Below are 22928 nucleotides of genomic sequence, written 5' to 3'. Positions count from 1 at the left end.
AAGCATGGAAACAAGCTATGACGTAAGCAAAAGGCGCCACATGCTTATGAAATTTATAGCTGAATTTGGTTGCTAACTGCAGTTGTAGTGTCAAATGAAATTACAATATATAGTAAGTAGCATTTAAGTAGCGTACTCAATATGCAGTAATAGTGTGTTTCTAGAGGTTGCATAAGTCAATACAGTTTTAGAAATGCTCCAACAGTGGGTTCATATGTACACAAAAGGCTTTTATATTAAAAAGTGCTGGAGCTCTTCTAATGCTTGCAAAAAACCAATACCTGTGCATACATGAGAAAAGGAGTAAGATTATTTATGCTGAAAGTGTGTTAAATATGTAACAGGTGCAAAGGAGAATAAGAGGAAAACATGAGGATAGTATGCAAAGGATTGTAGACGGTGTTATACCTTCAAGTGCTTCATGGTGAGCTAGCAGTCTTCATTTTTTGAACCCATAGAATACAGCAGCTCTTTTGTTAAGCTGGGTATGCTTCATCATATATGCATTGTTATTGTATTAGTATGGAATAGAAGTCGCGGCTGTGAAATTGACGGGTAGACGTTGTTCTCATTTTCTAAGTAATATCTTGCAACACTTACTTTTTTGGAGGTGATGGTAGTTCGAGCTTGGTCAGCTGATCCATGTCTTTGTGGACGACTTGTGAACGATAAGATAAACATTGCTATCTTACTATGGTAGTCCAAAGTGGGATAGCACTTTTGTACCGAGGAATTTGTAGGTGTTTAACATGGAAAACATGTTTTTACCATTTGTTGTAGAGGCATTAACAGTATACAGATATCTATCTTCATTAGTATATATAGAAGTTAAGCATGTAAGTACACTGAATTTACCTCTGCACTGCGTGGCACATCGGAATGTGCTAGAACGCATCGAGCCTATTGAATATATTTCATTAGGTTGTATATCTAAGAGTTGATTTGTTATAGTTACAAATATTTTTAAATAAGAAGCTCTGTATCGTATTCTGTACACTAAATCACACTTTAAACTAGCAAGCGTGCATAATGCAGTATATCCAATGCACGGATAGATGGCAGGTTTAAGTATGTGCTAATTAGATTGTTGGTGGAACACATAGACGCACTGGTAAGAATCCTAGGGCCGAACACGACATCAAACATTAGTTTATTAGTGAACAACCAGCACGAAGGAAACTAATGCTAATTACCTCAGCAACGAAGCCTCGCCGATAAAGCCACTGAGGTGCAGAGGTATCACTCCACGTGCTTCGATAAAAGAGCAGAAACAAACAGTACCTATAAGGCGCAGAGCATTTAAACTTAGTTCGAGAAAGGTAACTGTAAAATCACTACTCACCATGTAGCGGACAACCAGTGCGAATGGAAGCAGCTTAAAACTAATTTTAGTTTACCTCCTCAACGAACATATAATCAATTGATTCAATTCTTTTGTAGCCACAAAGGATTCTAGCAATTTATGTAGAACATATAATCAACTCTTTTTTACACATCAATAGCAATTTAAAGTGACAAAGAATCAATAGCTTGATGGTGTAAAAAAACATACCTTTTCTGTACCATAAACACTAAACCCAAATTTGTAAAAGTTCCAGTGAGACATATGCCAGGGGGGCTGTCGAAAAAAAAGAACAACAGATCCTACATGTCGAATAGAAGGACATGGTAGTAATTCGAACAGCAAGTAACTGAAAGGATTTGTTTCCTTCTTTTTTTTACTCGCTTCTTTCCTATGTAAGTTTGGCCTAGAAACCATACTTTGGATAATGGACACCAGGGAATAAGTAGCAAACATTTCCTTACCGTATTGAAAACCGTGGAAAAAGGGTCAAAATCTGGAAGCGAGAGCATGTGGACGAAAATGTGGCTGCAATCTAATAAGTAGCAAACATTTCCTTACCATATTGAAAACAACTGTGAATTCAAACTAAGTTAGGCATAATCGAGTGGGATTGAAAACAGGAACCGAGGAAAAGCAGGGAACCGAAACCAGTGTGGGTAAAACCAAATAAAATAGGACAGAAAAGGACTTGAACACTTACTTTTTTGGAGGCGATGGTAGTTCGAGCTTGGTCAGCTGATCCATGTCTTTGTGGACGACTTGTGAACGATAAGATAAACATTGCTATCTTACTATGGTAGTCCAAAGTGGGGAGAGCACTTTTGTACCGAGGAATTTGTAGGTGTTTAACATGGAAAACATGTTTTTACCATTTGTTGTAGAGGTATTAACAGTATACAGATATCTATCTTCATTAGTATATATAGAAGTTAAGCATGTAAGTACACTGAATTTACCTCGACACTGCGTGGCACATCGGAATGTGCTAGAACGCATCGAGCCTATTGAATATATTTCATTAGGTTGTATATCTAAGAGTTAATTTGTTAAAGTTACAAATATTTTTAAATAAGAAGCTCTGTATCGTATTCTGTACACGAAATCACACTTTAAACTAGCAAGCGTGCATAATGCAGTATATCCAATGCGTGGATAGATGGTAGATTTAAGTATGTGCTAATTAGATTGTTGGTGGAACACATAGACGCACTGGTAAGAATCCTAGGGCCGAACACGACATCAAACATTAGTTTATTAGTGAATAACCAGCACGAAGGAAACTAATACTAATTACCTCAGCAACGAAGCCTCGCCGATAAAGCCACTGAGGTGCAGAGGTATCACTCCACGTGCTTCGATAAAAGAGTAGAAACAAACAATACCTATAAGACGCGGAACATTTAAACTTAGTTCGAGAAAGGTAACTGTAAAATCACTACTCACCATGTAGCAGACAACCAGTGCGAATGGAAGCAGTTTAAAACTAATTTTAGTTTACCTCCTCAACGAACATATAATCAATTGATTCAATTCTTTTGTAGCCACAAAGGATTCTAGCAATTTATGTAGAACATATAATCAACTCTTTTTTACACATCAATAGCAATTTAAAGTGACAAAGAATCAATAGCATGATGGTGTAAAAAACATACCTTTTCTGTACCATAAACACTAAACCCAAACTTGTAAAAGTTCCAGTGAGACATATGCCGGGGGGCTGTGGAAAAAAAAAGAACAACAGATCCTACATGTGGAATAGAAGGACATGGTAGTAAATCAAACAACAAGTAACTGAAAGGATTTGTTTCCTTCTTTTTTACTCGCTTCTTTCCTATGTAAATTTGGCCTAGAAACCATACTTTGGATAATGGACACCAGGGAATAAGTAGCAAACATTTCCTTACTGTATTGAAAACCGTGGAAAAAGGGTCAAAATCTGGAAGCGAGAGCATGTGGACGAAAATGTGGCTGCAATCTAATAAGTAGCAAACATTTTCTTACCATATTGAAAACAACTGTGAATTCAAACTAAGTTGGGCATAATCGAGTGGGATTGAAAACAGGAACCGAGGAAAAGCAGGGAACCGAAACCAGTGTGGGTAAAACCAAATAAAATAGGACAGAAAAGGACTCTTCACGGTAAAGAAGTTTTAAAAAAAATATGTGGGGAACAACGGATTGACCAACCACGAATTTGTAACAGATCATGTGAAGCATGTGCCGGGGACCAAAAAAGGAAAAGGAGGACACAAAATAAGACGACACTGCAAGTTTTACAATTTGTTAGCAGACAGTACGACATTGCAAGTTTTTACACTTGATGTTGCCAAATTTATTTGTTATAAAAATGTTCATATATCTATTATAAAAAATGTGCATATGGAGTAATTGAACATGTGAAGGATGGAGTGAATTTAGTTTAGGTAGAAGAGGAAAATCCTACAACATTCTCTAAATCATTGCAAATCAGTTATGTTCATTGTTCAATAGTAAAGCATGGAAACACAGGAGTCACAAGGACCCTTTGACTTAGTGAACTGTATAACATGAAGAACAAAGTGAAGTAATGTGTATGATTTTGAATGGATATTTAGATGTTTTTAAAAAATAAAAGAAGCAACTCGTTCGTGAAAGAGGACTTGCAAGACAACACATATTCTTGCTCCCTGTTTTCGGAGCCTGATCCCTTTCACTGCCATCAAAGTTCAAAATCTCAGAGAATCGAAAGTTTGGATGTCCGGTCACCCGGCGTGCGGATATGCATAGTCAAGTAGTTCGTTATATCCTGGTGCTAGAGTTATAGAGAAGGGGTGCCTGCATATATCGGAAAACTGTAAGAACCACAGATAAATTACTTCTTGGATATGTGTGCAATAATTAATAGAAATGATACCAGTCGAAAGGCAAGACTTGGTATTTTACAAAAAAAAGATGTGGTACACTCTTGTACTTGAAACCCTGTGGCTTCTTCATGTGAATAGAGAGCACATCTCCTAGATAAATTGCTGCTTGCATGTACATAATAGTATTTGATTAATAACTGACAATCTAAAACTCTGAATGAGCCAAATCAATATAGTTCAATAGCTTACCTCACAATACCTGAATGGTAGTTGTTCTCATGAAATTACCTGATGACTCTTTCACAGGCATAGAAGAGGGCAGGTAAAATCGGGTGCATCCATGTCTGAAACGAACAGTTTTTTCCAAAAATTAAACATAAATATTTAGAGTACACAGTAAGTATCATAATTCATTTTGGACCAAATTTGAGCTCCATGACCAGACCATCAACTAAAGATATTCTTGTGTTCAATTACAGGAGGAATATTTGGGAGGTCTGTGTTCAATTACAGGACAGGAATATTTGGGATGCGCCATATGAACACTAACAGTCTAACACACAAGATCAAGCAAAAGTTGAGAACTTAAGAGATTTTTTTTTCTTGTATTTTTCTAACACAAATGCTACTCGTACTTGCTAGCAAGCCAGACCCAAAAGACAGCAATCCCAAACAGGTTTGTAGTTGCTACATGCCATACTACAAAAAATATGTCGTATGCCTCAGAATCATTGATACCTCGAGGTTGAAATGTAGAAGAACCAACCCTAAACCCTAAATGGCAGCAAGGAAAAACGGATGAGGGGGGAAGGGGAAGAGCCATCGCCGCCGCCGTGTCTACTCCAACCCCAGCACGACGAACCCTAGCAATGGGGAGAGAGCTCATCGGGAAGGGGAATGAGGAGGGGACGACGAACCCAAGCAAGGAAAACGAATGGGGGGGAAGGGGAAGAGCCGCCTCCGCTTACTTGGACCTTTGGGGCGCTGGCGCTGGGATCTGGAGCCCGAAGCGATGGCGGCTGTCACCGGAGCTACGGATGGACGGGGGAGGATGGGGGTGGAGGGGGAGGGAGCGTGCTTGCCTGGACCTTTGGAGCGGCGGTGGAGGGAACTGGAGACCAAAGCGACTGTCGCCGGGGCCGTGGGCAAGCGGGGGCGGGTGGGGTTTGGGAGGAGGATGGAGCGCGAGGTATGCAGGATCGAGACGCGGAGACGATGCGAGGAGAGAAGCACTTGGAATCATCTACACATGGTTGCACGGGAGAGAATGGGAACCACTGATCAACGATCGAACGACCAAAAAAACTTTCGCTGACGTGGATGTTTGTGGGAGCGGCAATCCTTGCTATTTTACAAAAAAAAGATGCGGTACACTCTTGTACTTGAAACCCTGTGGCTTCTTCATGTGAATAGAGAGCACATCTCCTAGATAAATTGCTGCTTGCATGTACATAATAGTATTTGATTAATAACTGACAATCTGAAACTCTGAATGAGCCAAATCAATATAGTTCAATAGCTTACCTCACAATACCTGAATGGTAGTTGTTCTCATGAAATTACCTGATGACTCTTTCACAGGCATAGAAGAGGGCAGGTAAAATCGGGTGCATCCATGTCTGAAACGAACAGTTTTTTTCCAAAAATTAAACATAAATATTTAGAGTACACAGTAAGTATCATAATTCATTTTGGACCAAATTTGAGCTCCATGACCAGACCATCAACTAAAGATATTCTTGTGTTCAATTACAGGAGGAATATTTGGGAGGTCTGTGTTCAATTACAGGACATGAATATTTGGGATGCGCCATATGAACACTAACAGTCTAACACACAAGATCAAGCAAAAGTTGAGAACTTAAGAGATTTTTTTTTTCTTGTATTTTTCTAACACAAATGCTACTCGTACTTGCTAGCAAGCCAGACCCAAAAGACAGCAATCCCAAACAGGTTTGTAGTTGCTACATGCCATACTACAAAAAATATGTCGTATGCCTCAGAATCATTGATACCTCGAGGTTGAAATGTAGAAGAACCAACCCTAAACCCTAAATGGCAGCAAGGAAAAACGGATGAGGGGGGAAGGGGAAGAGCCATCGCCGCCGCCGTGTCTACTCCAACCCCAGCACGACGAACCCTAGCAATGGGGAGAGAGCTCATCGGGAAGGGGAATGAGGAGGGGACGACGAACCCAAGCAAGGAAAACGAATGGGGGGGGGGGGGGGAAGGGGAAGAGCCGCCTCCGCTTACTTGGACCTTTGGGGCGCTGGCGCTGGGATCTGGAGCCCGAAGCGATGGCGGCTGTCACCGGAGCTACGGATGGACGGGGGAGGATGGGGGTGGAGGGGGAGGGAGCGTGCTTGCCTGGACCTTTGGAGCGGCGGTGGAGGGAACTGGAGACCAAAGCGACTGTCGCCGGGGCCGTGGGCAAGCGGGGGCGGGTGGGGTTTGGGAGGAGGATGGAGCGCGAGGTATGCAGGATCGAGACGCGGAGACGATGCGAGGAGAGAAGCACCTGGAATCATCTACACATGGTTGCACGGGAGAGAATGGGAACCACTGATCAACGATCGAACGGCCAAAAAAAATTTCGCTGACGTGGATGTTTGTGGGAGCGGCAATCCTTGCTGCTTTCATATTAAGGAAATTTGCATTCGGCAAACTCGTAAAATTAGCATTTTAGAGTAAAAGGGTAAAGAAATACATATTTAGCATTTGAAAAAACCGTAAAATCAGAATTGCAAAGTAAAATAAAAGATATTTAAGTCTTGTCGTAAAATCAGCATTGGTCAAATCAAAAGTTAGGATCATCATAAAAAGCACATGATTATCATTTCAAAAGTTACAAATATTTAGCATTCGACGAATTGAAATTTATGCTCATCGTCTTTTCACAAAAGACAGATATTTAGCATTTAGCTCATCGTAAAAAGGTTGGCTCATCATAAAAAGCAGATATATTTAGTGTTCGACAAATTAAAAGCTAGACTCATCATAAAAAAAACAGATATTTATCATTTAGCTCATCGTAAAAAGGGAGTCATCTAAAGTTAGACTATAATAAAAAATTAGAAGATTCATCGTAAAAATAGAACATTCGACTCACCATTAAAAATAGTCATCTAAAGTTAGACTTCTCGTAAAAAATACAACATCTTGTATTGTAAGAAGAGTCGTCTAAAGTTGGTATTGTAAGCCCAGTCGTCTAAACAAGAGTCTTTTAAATTTGGATATTGGGTTATAGATATCTAGCATCTATGTATTAGGCTCATCATAAAGCAGATATCTAGCATCTTGTATTCTAAGCAAAGTCGTCTAGAGTTGTATTGTAAGCAAAGTCGTCTAAAGTTGGACTCATAGTAAAAAGCAGATGACCAGCATCTTCTGTTGTAATCAATTGTCTCTTCTTGCATTTATTATAATCAACCATCTATTTGATTGTCTCTTGTATCATAATCAATCATCTTTTGTCTCGTAATTGATCGTCTAAAGCGTCTCTTCTTGTATATAATTGATCATCCCTTATATCATAATTAATCATCCAGTTGTTTCTTCTTGCATCATGTAATCAATCATATAAAGTCGTTGTAATCAGTCTAAATCGTCTCTTCTATCATCATTTAAATCTATCATAATCAAGCATCTCTTTTACCATAATCAATCCTCTAAAGTCATGTTCTTAGTAAAAAAATATATATAGCATATTTTTCTTCTTACACCACGAGCAATTTCATATAGTATTATTTGATAGATTGGATCTAAAAACTCTCATACATCATCAACATTTCTTATAGTATTCCCCTTTATATTGGATCTATAAAACTGTCACACACCACCCAAAAAATTATAGGAAAACTCTCATGCACCACCGAGAAAATCACAGAAACCCAAAAAAATCACACAACATTCAGGAAAATCACATAAACTCGGTACCACTAAGAAAAACACATAATTCCAGAATTTATTGAGACAAAAGTATCATCATATATTTGAAGTCAGATTAATGCATATTATGTTGCTTTCATTTGTATATCCTCTTTAAGGTTCTTCCCTTTTAATTTTTTACTCGCTTCCTTCCTTTACATCTAGTGTTAGGTATTTTAACAGTTTCAGAAAGTTAGAGATTTTTTTTTTCAAACACACAAGAGAGCTACGTATCATTACATTAAGAAGAAAAAAGGGCAGGCGTCCAAACAACACATATACACTCCCTCACATCCTTAGCCAAACACAAACACGCCTTACAAATGAAAAACAACATGCCCATTGAGGAACTATCAAAGTCTATAGGAGGGCTGACAGGAGAGAAATGCCTTTGGCCCCAACCATCTTCCACATTCTACGCTTGTAACTAGCCTGAACCAAAGCCAATATCATGCAGGGATAAGATTTATCAAAGACACAATGATTACGATGCTTTCAAAGAATCCAAGCATCGAAGATGATAAGAGAGTTGATTCCTTATCTTGTTGAAGCATTAGCAATCTTAGTAGTATCCTACCACCAACTTGTCGTAGCCATTGTAACCAAAATTCTCGTGCAAAGACACACAAAACTAGTATTTGGTGGAGTATTCTCCTACCATCAACTATCCAACATCAATTATGAGCAGCCAACCATAAGAAGAATCGACATTTTGGAGGGGCCCAAGATTTCGATAATATCTCATACGACTCAAACTGAGTGGAGCCAATAAAAAAATCCTTCATGGACGTATTTGGTGGAGTATTTGCCATTCATAGAGAGGTGAAAAAATCAATAACTTTCAGTTGCAATTCCACATCAGTTGTAAAACCCTAACTTTAAGTGCTTAATCATTCATCTACCATTACCACTTCAATTATGCTGCATATTACCTTGTTCTTGCTTGTGTTCTTCGATTTGAAGTAGAGATAAGCCTTTCGAGCAAGGTCATCCGGATTGTGACATACTTCAAAACTAGAGGAGACTGGTTAGCAACCCAATTCTCAGTTATATGATTAATATTTTTGGGTCTCTATATGTAAAACAAAGTAAATAATTCTTCAAATGATTTTAGCAAGATAACAATAAAAAAGATGATGAATAGTATCATTTTGATTACAGTAACTGTAAGTCAATCCACCTCTCCACCCGTGCTTAGCTAGGTTTTCTTTAGTGAGGGTAACACCTCTCCGTAAATACCACAAGGAAGTTTTAGTTTTGAGAGGGGGTTTTAATTTCTGAAGCAACATATTCTGATTTAAATAGTAGTATTTATTAAAAGGAAGTATATTGATCGAACTAAAAAAAGTCCATCTCGGTGCCCCCCAAAAGAATTTATCTCCCGATTGTCCTGAAGGATCTGTTGCCATTAAATTTGATAACAATTGCCACTCAACAATTTTTACCCCAACAATAGTTCTATAAAAAGATGTGTGGGTTATATTTCCATTCATAACATCTTTGACTAAAGCGTTCTTTTTACGCATAAAATTAAAATATTCAAAAAATGGTCCTTAAGTGGTCTACCAGGACCCATTTGTTGTCCCAAAACCTGGCTGTTTGACCATTGCATACCCAAAAGCTCCCCCATTTCAAGAATTCTTACTTAATATTCATGAGCCACACTAGAAATGCGAGTCTCCTAGTTTTCTCACGACTTGAGTAAGTGATTTGGACCCGAAGTATTTATTTTTAAGAATTTCATGCCATGTACCATCTTCATTCAGTAACTTAAAGAACAACTTGTTGTGTAAGCAATGTTCTTAATGGCTAGATTGGCTACACCGAATCCACCAATCTCCTTAGGTTGACAAATAACCTTCTATTTTAGTCTATATTTATTTTTAAAATGACCACCTTGCCAATAGAACTGTGAACAAATGGCATCTAGTTTTTCTAAGACCCCCGTAGGCACCTCAAAGAAGGACATCATAAAATGGAAAGGCTGGTAAATACTAAATTAATGAGCACTAGGTGCCCGTCCAAATGAAGTAATTTACTTTTTCATGTATTTATTCTTTTCTGGAATCTACCAATGACATATTATCACTCGTTGTTTCGTAACCGACGATAGGTCATGGGAATCCCAAGGTATTTGAAAGGTAGTGAACAGATCTCACAACTAAAAATATGGGAGTAATTCTGTTCATATTCCTTAGCTAAGCCATAGCAAAAGAGGTTGCTTTTGTGAAAGTTGATTTTCAAACTCAACATTTTCTCAAAAATGGTTAGAAGAAGTTTTACGTTGCACACATGTTCCAAGCTTTGATCTATAAGAACAACCGTATCATCCATATATTGGAGTATAGAAAGTCCCCCCTCCAACAGGTGAGGAACCACACCTACGAATTAGTTATTTTCCTTCGCTTTTGAAAAGAGTATCGCCAACATATCCACAACTATATTAAAAAGAATCGGAAAAGATGGATCACCTTGTCGGAGGCCCTTATGAGTAGTAAAGGACCAACTTCATTAAATTTAACCGCGACCTCACCTACTAAGACAACCGATTGAACCCAATCATACCACTTAGGCAAGAAACCTTCCATTCACATAGCCCGTTGGAGGAAGTGTCATTTTACTTTATCGTATGTTTTTTTTTCAAAATACTACTTTAGTACCAGTTAGTTCATTTTTCCCGTCTAGCTCATGTATAGTCTCATGGAGCACAGTTACACTTTCGAGAATGTTGTGACCAAGCATGAAAGCTATTTGTGAGGGATTATTAATCTTATCCGCAATAACACTAATTTTGTTTGTGAGAACTTTAGTAATTATCTTAAAACTAACATTAAGTAAACAAATAGACTGGTATTTTTGGATTTTTTTAGACATTACATTTCTTAGCCTCTTAGGTAGAAGAGTAATTACCTCAAAATTCAGGCTATACACCGGAAGGGTAGCATTGTGAAATTACGCGAACAAGGCTAACAAATCATCCTTTATTGACTCCTAGAAACCCTGATAAAACTCGGCCAAAAAACTATCCGGTCCTAGAGCTTTAGTGTGTTCCATTTTCAGAACATCCTTGCAAACCTCATTCGAGGTGAAGGGTGCGATCATAATTGCGTTTTCGATATTAGAAATCTAGGGGATTAATCGATTCCTTCATAGTTAATGTGTTTTGTTTTAGCTTCCCAATCAAACCTTTATAATATTTATTGATATGGCATTTGAGGTCCTCTTCTCCAGCTTCTATTTAGAACACACCACCACACCAGCAACATAAACGAAGTTTAAGACAGACACAAAAGTCGTAGCTACTATTTCATGGTTGTGGTAGGTTGTACGTGAAGCTAGAAAGGCACGCGGCCTCCCTCGTCGCCGTTATTGTCGAGTCCGCGGTGTTTGCACACATGATCACCATCACGCAAGTCATTAATTCTTTTTATTTTCGTTTATGTTATATAATGCTATACGGAACCGTATAACAACATCCGTTGTAGTCTAGCTGGTCAGGATATTCGGCTCTCACCCGAAAGACCCGGGTTCGAGTCCCGGCAACGGAATTTTTTGTTTGTTTGGGGTTTTTTTTTTTTTTTGCCTGAGGACATACCGCCTTTACAGTTTCTGGCCTAAAACGGTGGAGCATTGCAGGTTGAAACGCAGTACACAATGATCATGCTGAGTTCATTGCCAAGCTGCATGTTAAGAGTGGCCTTGCAAACCCAGGACATACATACCTCAGGTACTACGGTTTCTGAGTCTCTACATATAATATAATATTATGTTATCAAAGATGCAATACAAGCCTCAAGTTTTTCCTAAGTTTCTTTTCCAGAGCAGACGATAATTTTATGCGAAAGAAGCAAACTGAGCAGCAGTCACCAGATCAAGCGTGAATCGCCAAGCAAGAGTCTTGGCTTGCTTAGCTATGCTTCGACAAAATGGCCTCCGCAACACTTCGAGCTATTGGGTGGTAGAACTCTTGAGCCTCCGAGAATATCCTCTGGGCCAGCATCTTCTCCTCGCTGGAGCACTTGGCCAGCGAGCTGTAGAGCGGGCGGAGGTACTTCATCCTTCCCACCTGCTTCAAGCATTTCTCAACCTCGTTGAAGTAGCACTTGCACCCGGTGGGGATCGCCAGCTGGAGGAACGCCACTTTGACCTCGTAGTCACGGCTTTCAGATAGCTTGTACCGCTCGTCGAGAGCAGTGACCTGCATGCAGAAGAAGATATAGGCATGCATGTGGTCAGTCGATCTTTAAATCACTCATTGAGTTATTGTGATGTATATATATATATATATATATATATATATATATATATATATATATATATATATATATATATATATATATATATATATATATATTAGTTGTGTTAGAAAGAGAAGAGCTGGTGCACAACAATAGCATGCTATATGTAACAGCTAACAACACGCCAAAGCCTTTCATATAAAGTGATGGACACTGGACAGCCCCACTTTACTTTGTACTACGTCATTATAGTGAAGAACAGGCTAACTTTAAACTTTCTTCAATCAATCAACTATATGTTACGGGATGCTCAGGTACGAAAAGCCAGCAATGTGTTGGTATTTGCAACTGAGAAATGAACAAAAATACGGGTTATATAGATGTGACCATGTTTAGTTTGCTAAAGAAAGAAAGAAACGATCTAGTTACTCAAGTCTCTTCATGACTAAATGGTATTCTGCAATAGAATCTCCAAACAATTTTTTAAGTGCAACGCTACAGGAAAACGAAGAACTTTCGGTAGTCGGATGCCAGCCGCTGACAGCAATTTTTGGCGGTAAAGCCTTATTTTCGGTGGCCTTTGGCCGCCAGAGATTAAACAGATTCCTGTAGTGCAACCTACCATCCAAATAGTGGGGAAATTGGGGAGGACAACGTAATTTTCAGTGTTGATCTACATAGATTCTACAACAAAACCAGAGCTCATAATATTCAAGTTAAAGTCGTAAACAGAAGAAAAGACGGAAGTACAATCTCCGCCGCATAACTGATATTTGATCTTTCAGCTACCTAAGGCCAGCCCCAGCGCTACACGCTAGCTGGGAATTTCAAGCTCCACGTCTGTATTGAATGTCCAGATCGACTTGAACAGTAGCCTTGCCGAGCGTCAGAGTGACTTGCAGGGGTAACGAGTGCTCGTTCTGACAGATAGAAAAGCTACTGCACGGGCGATGGAGAACATGGGAATCCAAGTCTAGGACCGTGCGATTCTCGGGTGGAGAGAGAAAGAGAGAGCAGGTGCAGAAGAAGTCAGGAAGGTGCACTGCAAAGCAAAAGTAACGTTTTTGGACAGGCCAGAACTTAGCGTTGGGCTGTGATTGTGATGGAAGGATAGTTGTTTCAGAACTCCATCTACGTGTGCTGTCATTTCTGTCTGAAGCCAACATCCATATTAGCCTGGGCTGGGCTTGCTCTAACTGATAAAGTCAAAATAAATCAACAATATCTAACAAGCACAATGCATATAAGTCCCAAGCAAGTTGTGTTAGGCCTACATGCCTTTGCCACTTGTTCAAGTAAAATCCAGTTCAGTACAATTTCCACTTAAGGGCTAGTTTGGCAACCCTATTTTCTCAAGTGATTTCCATTTTTCCAAGGGAAATTAGTTCATTTTCCCTTACGCCCCGTTTGGATCATTGGAATTGAATTCCATTCTAATAATAGTAATTTATGCATATATCAATTAAGCTAATTCATTTTTATACAAAATATATTTATATACTATTATTAGCAAGATGTCGGAGATATTTATGTGCTGTATTTTTACTATAGAGGAGTGAGGAGAAGAGTGTCACGTAAGTTATAGAGTAGAAACAAATTCTACTACTGTATAAAATCATTTCTCATCCCCCACCCCATGAATTTGAGATAGACTAATATCTGAACTTTGGAAAACGGTGGAATGTCAAATTCCAAACTAAATAAGTTATTTTATTGAGTGAATTCTAATTCCTCTAAAATGAAGGGATCCAAACGCCCTGTTAGGAAAATGAGAATTCCTTGAAAAAATGGAATTGCCAAACTAGCCCTAAACAGTGATGTATCAATAAACATGGATGCTGTCTTGCAAAGTAAATTACGCAACTCAATTGGAATAGATAGAAAACAGATGCTATGAATGGAGGGATTCTGATTCACTGGAACAGGCGATGCAACAGTCTGCAGTGCACAACAGCCCATGATAGACCTGAAACACACATGTCAAAGCCTAACAGTTTGTACTATGGGAGTCATCATATTCTGAATAGAATCATCATAAGCACCAGGGTAACTCTCAGACAACAATAAATGAGAGATAACGTTGGTATTTGATAAGAGCCCATACCTGTGAGGCTTCAACATCTGCTGGTAGATTTTCTAAGTAAAGTTCCCATTCTTGCCCACTCCACTTTGCTACCTCATCTTCACTTGGAAGTTTTCCAGATTTGAATTCTGCAGCTAAGGAGCAGATCTTTTTGTAAGTAGCTGAATCTGGTTCCATGGCATCAGGAGGGATACCAGTCCCCTCAACCCACAGGTGAAGGTCAATTTTGTTTTCTATCCCAGGTACATTGGTTTTGAGGAATTCAAGAAATGTCTCTGTATCTATCGATTGGAACTTGAAGGTTGCAATGTACTTCTTTAAAAACTCGTCGAAAGCAGGCCTGCCAATCTGATACAAGCAACATGCATAAGACATCACGTTAGAAATTAGTCCAATACTGAAGTAATTTTACTGAAAGAATGTTGCAAGGAAGAGTAGAAGAGTTGCCATGTTCCATACTTCCACCCACCTCACGCTCAATTCTCCAAAGGAACTGGAAACCTTTCTCATAGGGCACTTCAGAGTAAACATCATCAGGGTCAATCCCTGCCATCTTCGGCTTCAACTTGGTGAACTCCATGTTATCCTTAAACCTCTCCATCATCCTGTTCAATCCCCTCCATCCAATCCCCATGTTTAAGGCTGCCCGCTCCTCCCCTTGCACAACCTCAACAATCCTCCTCTCAGCATATGTTGTGAATCCCTGTATCAAGTGACAACAATATGAGACTAAAATGTCAATATACAAGTATACAATATACATATTAAGTTGTTAGGCACTTAGGCATGATAAACAGCATCATCATAGCCCAGAAAAGTTGCATGTTTACCTCTGTTTCCACACACGCCAACTGCAAACTTGCCCTTAAAAAACCAAATTCAAATTTGCCACTGAAGACTGAACTATCAAAATTCTGATTTGACACTGCTTTAACCCGGTCATTACTTCCTATTTTTATATTTGCAAGCAAAGGAAAACACTACATGAGGTTAAAGACCCCTTCTCTTGTTTCTCCATCTTCACCTACCTGCCTACCAGCTTTATTATTACTGGCCCATGCTAACTCAAATCCAACCTTTTGCAGCTCTCCTGCTACTCCCTATGGTGTTCCTCCTACCCATCTTCGTCCGACAGTTCTGGTACCATCTTCTTGCTCATTTTGGGATGGGTCATCTCTTTTTTTTTCTCGACAAGCGCAGGAAAACTGCGCCCCATTATATTAAGAATAAAGAATTGAAGGTCTAAACCAGATCAGGTACAAGGACTTCCTTACCGAGGTCGAAAACTCAGCGGCCTGGGAAGATCCATCTAAACAAACTATAGAAACCCACCAAACTATCCAGCCCCCCTTTCCAGAACTTAGCCTCAGGAATAGAGGCCGCAAGGTAAGAGAGGCCCTTGGCCCCAGCCATCTCCCACATCATTCTTTCTTCCCTAGCTAACTAAAAAGCTAGAGAGACATTGGGGGTTCAGCCATCAAAGATACATTTGTTGCGATGATCCCAAATAATCCAAGCCCCCAAAGCAATGAGAGAATTGAGCCCCTTCTTAATAGGTCCATTAACTGACCCGGAAGCTTCTTCCCACCAAGGGCCGGTGATGTTTCCTTTGTGGAGTTGGTGGAAGAGGACCAGCAATAGCGTAATGAAAGATAAGAGAAAGGGGTTCAACAATGCTATCATTTTGGGTGCTTGGTGTCTTTGGCTATAGAGGAATCAAGTTGTTTTTTATAAGGATCGTCCCTCCATTCAGAAAGTGCAGCATCAATTCCTTGATGGGCTAGTGTGCTGGATCATGGTTGGTGCTAAGCACCTGAGTGAGCTAGATCTAGCCAACTTCAGGAGAAGGATCGGGTCAAGTCGTTTTGCTATAATGTAACCATGTCTGTGGGTCCTTTTCTTTTCTTTCTTTGGCTTTTGTCTTGGGCCAGGCCCAATGTGTAAGACTCTGTTTCGTTCTCTAATCTCTACTATACTTAAAGCACCAGTTTCAACGGTCGTCCCGCGTCATTTTTTACAAAAAGTCCATATATTTCTTCCAAATCAACTCAGCGTAAAATGTTAAAAATCGGTGCAGGATGTGTGTTATGTTAAAAAGCGGTGCAAGAGTTGGGATTTGAACCCACACCCCTGATGAAAGAAGGGTGGTGTCTAAAAAGCGGTGCAGGAGTTGGGGTTTGAACCCACACCCCTGATGAAAGAAGGGTGGGAGACACTGGACGAAGCTGTCTAACTAATACAACATCATGCTCAGGTGTTTATAATATTGAATATAAATTGTACATATGTATATACGATTTTTTGTAAAATAAAAAAATAATCGTGTCGGGTCGGGCCAGCACTACGGGCCGAGGCTACGGCCCAAGCATCGCACGACGTTCGTGCTGGGTTGGCCCAGACACTATTAAATGGGTCATGCCTCGGACCGGCTCACCAGACACGACCCATTTGGCCATCTATACCTCCCCACGATAATGATGGTCCTCGCCTCAGTTGCCACCACCTCGTTCGTCATTCTACTTCTTTTCCCTCTCCCCTCATGCCTCCACCTCCGCGCCACCCCATTCTCGGCAGAGGGCGTAGGAGCATGCGCCTCCTCCCCATATTCGTCCGACACCAGCCCCAACACCGACTCGCGCAGTGGCTATTGCACGTCCACAAGGACGTTTCACATCACGCGTGCACCATTGTTTTCGTCGTCGTCGTCGGACGCCCCGTTCGTCTTCCCAGCCTTCGCCCTGTTCTTCCTCCCCAACCTGCTGCCCCCGCCCATGGTCGCAACCGCGAGCCAACCGACGCGGGTACGGGGCGAGTCAGTCATGCTCCTGGCCTTTCTCTGTGCGTGCCGTCGAGGAGGACATGGTGGCGCCTTTCACGCTTAGGTTAGCTTGGCGATGAGGAGTCCAGGTCTGAGATATTGGACAACCAAGACCCATAGTGTGGCAGCAGTCGGCATATGCTACGGAGTTGGTGGTGGTGTTGTGTCACTTCGGCGGGTCCAGGGCTGGGAAGACACTCGCATTCTCTCGCCCTTCTCGAATTGACGCCTGGTGCGGGTGCCTAACGGTTTGGAGCTGCTCCGGCTGAGCTACTTTCTCCGCTTGCGTGCTCTCTCCCTATATATCTAGCGGTATACTACCTATGTCGCCTCCAGATGCCCAGGTCTTCGTCGTGTCCTTCTCTGGCAATGAACAGGTATGTCCGTCTCTTCCCTTTCCCTCCTGCTCTACGAAACCTTGGAAGTGGGGGAGGCGAGGGACGGGGGTCTCTGATTTGCTGCCTATGGTACCCGTGCGTTCATAAAAAATATTATGCGAAGAGCGGAGACAATCAATAAAAAATCTTGAGATCTTTTTGGTGGATAATTTACGTGGGTATTGTTGTGAGCCGTCGCAACGCACGGGTAACCGACTAGTATATAAAGATATGCGACTCTGGTGCGCGTTCGAGAAAAAAATAAAGGCAGAATGTGGAGGCAGAGAGCCAAATGGTGATGGACCTCGGTTTGTCGGTAGAGGCAATGGTGGTATCAGTCCAGGATGGGGGTCATCAAGGAATGGGGTCAAGAAACATGGCACACTATTTGCAAAAGGTTTTTACAAGGTAGAGCCAAAAAGAGCCCCACATACCTAGGGAGGCAACGATGTTCCAGAGTCAAGGAACACCACCTTCGGCCCTATTTTATGTGACTGTAATCTAGGGGCATGTGCCAAAAACCACATTAGTCAAACCCGTCATTCCAGTGCCAAGAATGGTAGGGTCCAGTACTCCAGTCCATATCATTCTGACGGCAAGTTTGCAGCTCCACATTTTTAATGGCAGATGTGCAATCCTATTCTAAGTAGAAGCAAGACGCAACTGTATTAGAAGAGAAGAAATCATGATTTCACAGTTTCAGAAAAATAAGCTCTCTAGCATCTCCCACCTAACATTTCACACACTGGTCAGAGAAACGGTAAAAGCATTAGAAGATCTTTTCTCGGAGTCCTGATGACGTGGTACCCAGTGTAGAACCAGACCCTGGTTACTGGAGTGCGACCAATCTAGCAGAAAATGCATACTGCTATAAAGAAGTATATATTCTCTGTCTATATTGGTAAAGAGATAAAGTTCTTGTAGAGTAAAATTCTCCTAATCTAAACTAGGGTTCTTACACTTCAGATCCATAAATCATACATAAGCAATTGGCTAAACTTGAGTCACACAAATATTCAGTGACATTTGACATGGGAGACTATGGTAGTCGAAAGGTCTATATATCGGCAAAGAGACGGAGTTCTTGTGGAGTAAAATCTCCTAACCTAAAGTAGGGTTCTTACACTTCAGATCCATAACCCAAATCATACATAAGCTACTGGTTAAACTTGACTCCACAGATATTCAATGCTATGGGAGACTAACATGTTTGGTAGAGCTCCACCAGCTCCATTCAACAAAAACAGATTCAGATCTGAGTTTTTTAGCCAAACGCTTCCAGTTTCATTGTGGATCTGATCCACCAAAATAGTGGATCTGCCCCAAGATTCATCAAACTGGTAAAACCCTATCAAAGAGGGCCTGCTCAGCTGTGCTTTTCAGCAGCTGCAAGGGCTGCTGCTGTTTTACTTTCTAGTATTCTTTCCGTTCTTTTTTATCTGTCGCGGTTTAGTTCAAAAATGAACTAGCGGGCTACAAATATTCGAGAACGGAGGTAGTACAAGCTACAGGAAACACAGGCAGCCTTGCTGCAGCAAGCAGTTCCAATCGGCTGGTAAGCTAGTAGCAAGGTCAGATATTCCACATAAACATGAATATAAGAGACGTGCGGAATATACCATATCGATTCCTACTACATTGAATTTTGAGGAAAACTACTGATTGCATAGTAAAGGGCTAAAGGCTGACAGCGACAACATCAACAACAACGTGTGTTCACTCACCTCGTTTAGCCAGAAATCTTCATTGGTTTTGTTAGTAATCAGATTGCCAGTCCAGCTATGTGCGAGCTCATGGGCCACAACCTGAGCCCCTGCAGCATCCCCTTTGATGACCGTGGGAGTGAGGAACACCATCCTGGGGTTCTCCATACCTCCATAGGGGAAGCTCGGTGGCAGCACGAGCAGATCGAACCTCTCCCATTCATACGGCCCAAAGAGCCCCTCCCCAACCTTGACCATCTCCTCCACCCCCGCGAACTCCCTGGCCGCCTCGTCCAACACCGTGTCCCCTCCCTCCGCGTACACCCGCGTCCTCGGGCCGAGGTCCCTGAACCCGATGCTGCCGGCGGCGAACGCGAAGAGGTAGGGCGGCACGGACTGGTCCATCTGGAACTCCTCGACGATGCGGCCGGGCGCGCACCAGAGCCCGTCGTCGCACGCCCCGCGGTGGTCGGAGGGCAGCGGGTCCCGGCGCGCGACGTGGCGCGCGGCGGCGACGGCGGAGAGCTGCTCGGGGACGTTGAGGAGGAGCGAGAAGGTGATGCGCGCGGCGGGGGTGTCGTGGCAGGGGAAGACGGAGCGGGCGTGGATGGACTGGCACTGCGAGAAGACGAAGGGCTGCGCGGAGGCGGTCTGCGGCGGGGCCAGCCACTGCAGCGCGGAGGCGGCGGGGGAGGTTGAGAAGGTGAGCCGGAAGGAGGCGGTGTCGCGGGGCAGGGCGAGGGTCAGCGCCGTGCCGAGGACCGGGTCGGGCGCCGCGGCGAGGGAGAAGGGGATGGGCTCCGGCGGGTCGGCGTCGGTGGAGGCGGAGTGGACGGCGAGAGCGCGGGTGTCGAGGAGGAGGTCGCCGGAGTGCGGCGCGGAGAGGGTGAGCACCGCGGAGGCGTGTATGGTGGAGGCGGCGAAGTCGAGGTAGAAGGCGAGCGCCGCGCGCGAGACCACCGGGTGCGCGCCGTCGGTGTAGGAGTGGGGATCGACCGGCGCCATGGCTGCTCGCTCGGTCGCTCGCTCGCTCCTGCCGCGGCGAACGAGACGGGGCTGGACACTGGAGGGTTTGGTTCGAAATCGAGACGAGGTGTTTCGGTGCCGTGCCGGTGGATCGCCGAGGCCGAGGCGTCCAGGTTGAGCAGACAAAGCTTTTTGAGCTCTTCTTGGAAGGAACTGATTCCTCCCCCGAACTGATTAACGCCTAAAAGGAAAAAAACACACTATCAAATTACAGATGCCTTAAATTCATTCTCACTCCACGTTACAAATATTCTCACTTTACAGTACAATATATTCTACATCTCCTTTGCCAACTCCAGTCAGTTTGCGTACAACGTAAAGTTAAGTAAGCAAGCTTAAAAATATGCACATAAATAGATGGAATGAACTCATGGCTGATCTAAGGCCCTGTTTGGTTCCTTTAATTACTAGACTAAATTTTAATGACTAAAGTTTAGTCGCTAAAGTATCCCGTTTAGTTCTAGTGACTAAACCAGACTAAAGAGCATTAATTGCTGTGAATAATGAATGTTTTACCCCTATTAATTAATAGATGTTTGCTATAAGAAAAAAGTGCAGAGGACAAATAAGGTAAAAATACTACTTTAGTCCCTTTTAGTCACCCCTTTGGTGACTAAAGAACTAAAGTTTAGTCACCTCACTTTATCAAGTATAAAAATTCTGCAAAATTCAAACACGAGCTACATCATCAAGAAGACAAAAACACAACCCCTGTAATGTACCAACGGTATTCCATCTTACTGCTCCTCCAAATGATTGGAGTGTGCCTACAAATAAGATCTTGGAGTTCAAAGAAAGTACCTGCTCACCATCACATATCTATAACACAATATAGTAATATGATCCTCATATACGGCATAGGCTACTCTTCGCCTACAAATTAGTCTAATGACAGCTCGAATTCAATACACACTAGGCTACATGAGCTATGAAATTACCTACTAGTAACTTATCAGTGCAGTTGTCTTCCACATGAAAACATGAACTAAATCCTCTTCATCTGGGTCAGATTAGAGTATATATTGCACTCCATACATAGCCAAATTAAGGACATGTAGACAAACTAGAGCATCCATTAACTTCAACAGAATTGTGCGCATACATGTAATTTCACAACCAGAGAAACATAGAATTTTGCTGCTAAAGAACGGTACCAAGTCGTTATCAATATAAGGCAACATTAGGTCCATGACACTAGATGGAACCAGTGGTTCAAAAACAATTTCTTCTATCTATGCCGAAGAAAGTACTACATGATTTCTCAGCTTCCTGCACCTAGGTCTATATTGTCTTCTCATGATTGAGATACATAGGTCCATGTTGCCTTCTCCCAACCTGAATTAGAAAGCACTACACTGTCAGCTTCCTATGCCTAGGTCCTTAGTTGAGATACAGGGAGCGTTCTCCTGACAACACAACAGATCCGATCCATACAGATTCCTCAGCCTCCATTGGATAGGGACGTGATGGCCTAAACGGTTGACTCAGGGCGAGGGAAGAAGGCGGCGTCGGTCGTCGGGGGTTGTACACGACGGTGAGGTCGGGCACGGGAACCCAAGCGGGAGGGCGCGAGATGTCCATGGCGGTGAGGTCGCAAGGGTGCGCGCGCAGAAACCAATCGGGGGATGTACACGACGGCGAGGTCGGGCATGGGAACGCGAGATGTCCATGGCGGGGAGGTCGCAGGGGTGCGCGCGTAGAAACCGAGAATCGGGAGGGCGTAGGTGCGGGAACCAGAGCGGTGCATGGAAACTAGATCGGGAAGGCTTATGAGGTTGGGAGAGCGCGTCGGCCGGGAGACGGTGAGTTCCGAGCGCTAGGCGAAGATGCCGAGCGACGGAGAGGCGATGCCGAGCGAGATGCAATGGCGAGGTCGAAGGCGATGCTGTTGGAATCCGTTTGCACGAGGATTTTCTTTTTTTACCGAGCACGATCTATTTACCTAGGCTGTTGGAGTTAAGCAATCTAGTTTTTATCTCTAGTTTCTAGAAACTACATGCTCGCTGTCAATCTTCCTCACTGATCGATCGCCATGGCTGAACGTGAAGAGGCTCTCACCACCACACCACTCTTCCCTTGGGAAATCTACACTCTGACCTTTGCACTGGCCGTGGCCGACTGCCTGGCAAGCACTCGCATCGGTAAGGAACTTGTCATATCGCCAGTAGGCGAAGCAGATCCCCTCGGGCCTCGGGCCTCTAAAGCCGCTTCTATCATCGTGGGCCGGATGCCTGGTTCAAAAAATTTCGGATTCAAGATTCGGCCCGAGTCAACTTGGTGGGTGACGTGCTATGGATCGCATTCATGTGGTGCTCCTACCGTCCTACATCTACTCCCCTTCCCCTTCCTTCAAATAAGAATACATTTTTTGCACTTTGTTTCAAATAATAATACCCCCTACATTTTAATTTATAATTCATTTAATTTTTTAAGTCCTAATACTCACCTTATTCAAAAAAATTGTGGAAAAACAAAAAAAAATCATTGTGGTTTTGTTTATTATCAAATATACTTTACCTATAACTTGATTTTTTTTTTATTCTTGATTTTTTGAATAAAACAAGTGCT

At 42.3% G+C, this 22928-nt stretch overlaps 1 protein-coding gene, 1 long non-coding RNA gene and 1 other non-coding gene across 3 annotated transcripts; 1 reads left to right on the top strand and 2 right to left on the bottom strand.

Moving 5' to 3' along the window:
- Positions 1 to 95: 95 nt before the first annotated feature.
- LOC103644249 (uncharacterized) lies at positions 96 to 5804 on the bottom strand. Its single transcript, XR_002266595.3, has 2 exons — positions 409 to 5804; positions 96 to 281 (listed from the first exon to the last, which is right to left on the bottom strand). It is a non-coding gene; the product is annotated as an uncharacterized lncRNA (long non-coding RNA).
- A 5786-nt stretch (positions 5805 to 11590) lies between these two features.
- Positions 11591 to 11663, top strand: TRNAE-CUC (transfer RNA glutamic acid (anticodon CUC)). Its single transcript has one exon. It is a non-coding gene; the product is annotated as a tRNA-Glu (tRNA).
- An 82-nt stretch (positions 11664 to 11745) lies between these two features.
- LOC100382637 (M1 family metallopeptidase) lies at positions 11746 to 20515 on the bottom strand. The gene is made up of 4 exons (NM_001175361.2): positions 19356 to 20515; positions 14906 to 15139; positions 14458 to 14784; positions 11746 to 12313 (listed from the first exon to the last, which is right to left on the bottom strand). The coding sequence occupies exons 1-4, from the start codon at positions 20337 to 20339 to the stop codon at positions 12023 to 12025; spliced, it is 1836 nt and encodes a 611-aa protein (NP_001168832.2). The 5' UTR covers positions 20340 to 20515; the 3' UTR covers positions 11746 to 12022.
- Between the last annotated feature and the right edge of the window lie 2413 nt (positions 20516 to 22928).

Source organism: Zea mays, chromosome 1 (assembly GCF_902167145.1).
Source record: "Zea mays cultivar B73 chromosome 1, Zm-B73-REFERENCE-NAM-5.0, whole genome shotgun sequence".
In the NCBI taxonomy this organism is placed as follows: Eukaryota; Viridiplantae; Streptophyta; class Magnoliopsida; order Poales; family Poaceae; genus Zea; species Zea mays.
The sequence above is the reverse complement of the archived record's forward strand: the minus strand, read 5'-3'. Positions and strand labels throughout refer to the sequence as shown.

Coding starts and splice junctions, on each gene's coding strand:
- LOC100382637 (NM_001175361.2), bottom strand. CDS start 20,339: ATGGCGCCGGTCGATCCCCACTCCTACACCGACGGCGCGCACCCGGTG. Junction 15,140..19,355: donor AAGATTTCTGGCTAAACGAG/GTGAGTGAACAC, acceptor CACTTGATACAG/GGATTCACAACATATGCTGA. Junction 14,785..14,905: donor TTTGGAGAATTGAGCGTGAG/GTGGGTGGAAGT, acceptor TGCTTGTATCAG/ATTGGCAGGCCTGCTTTCGA.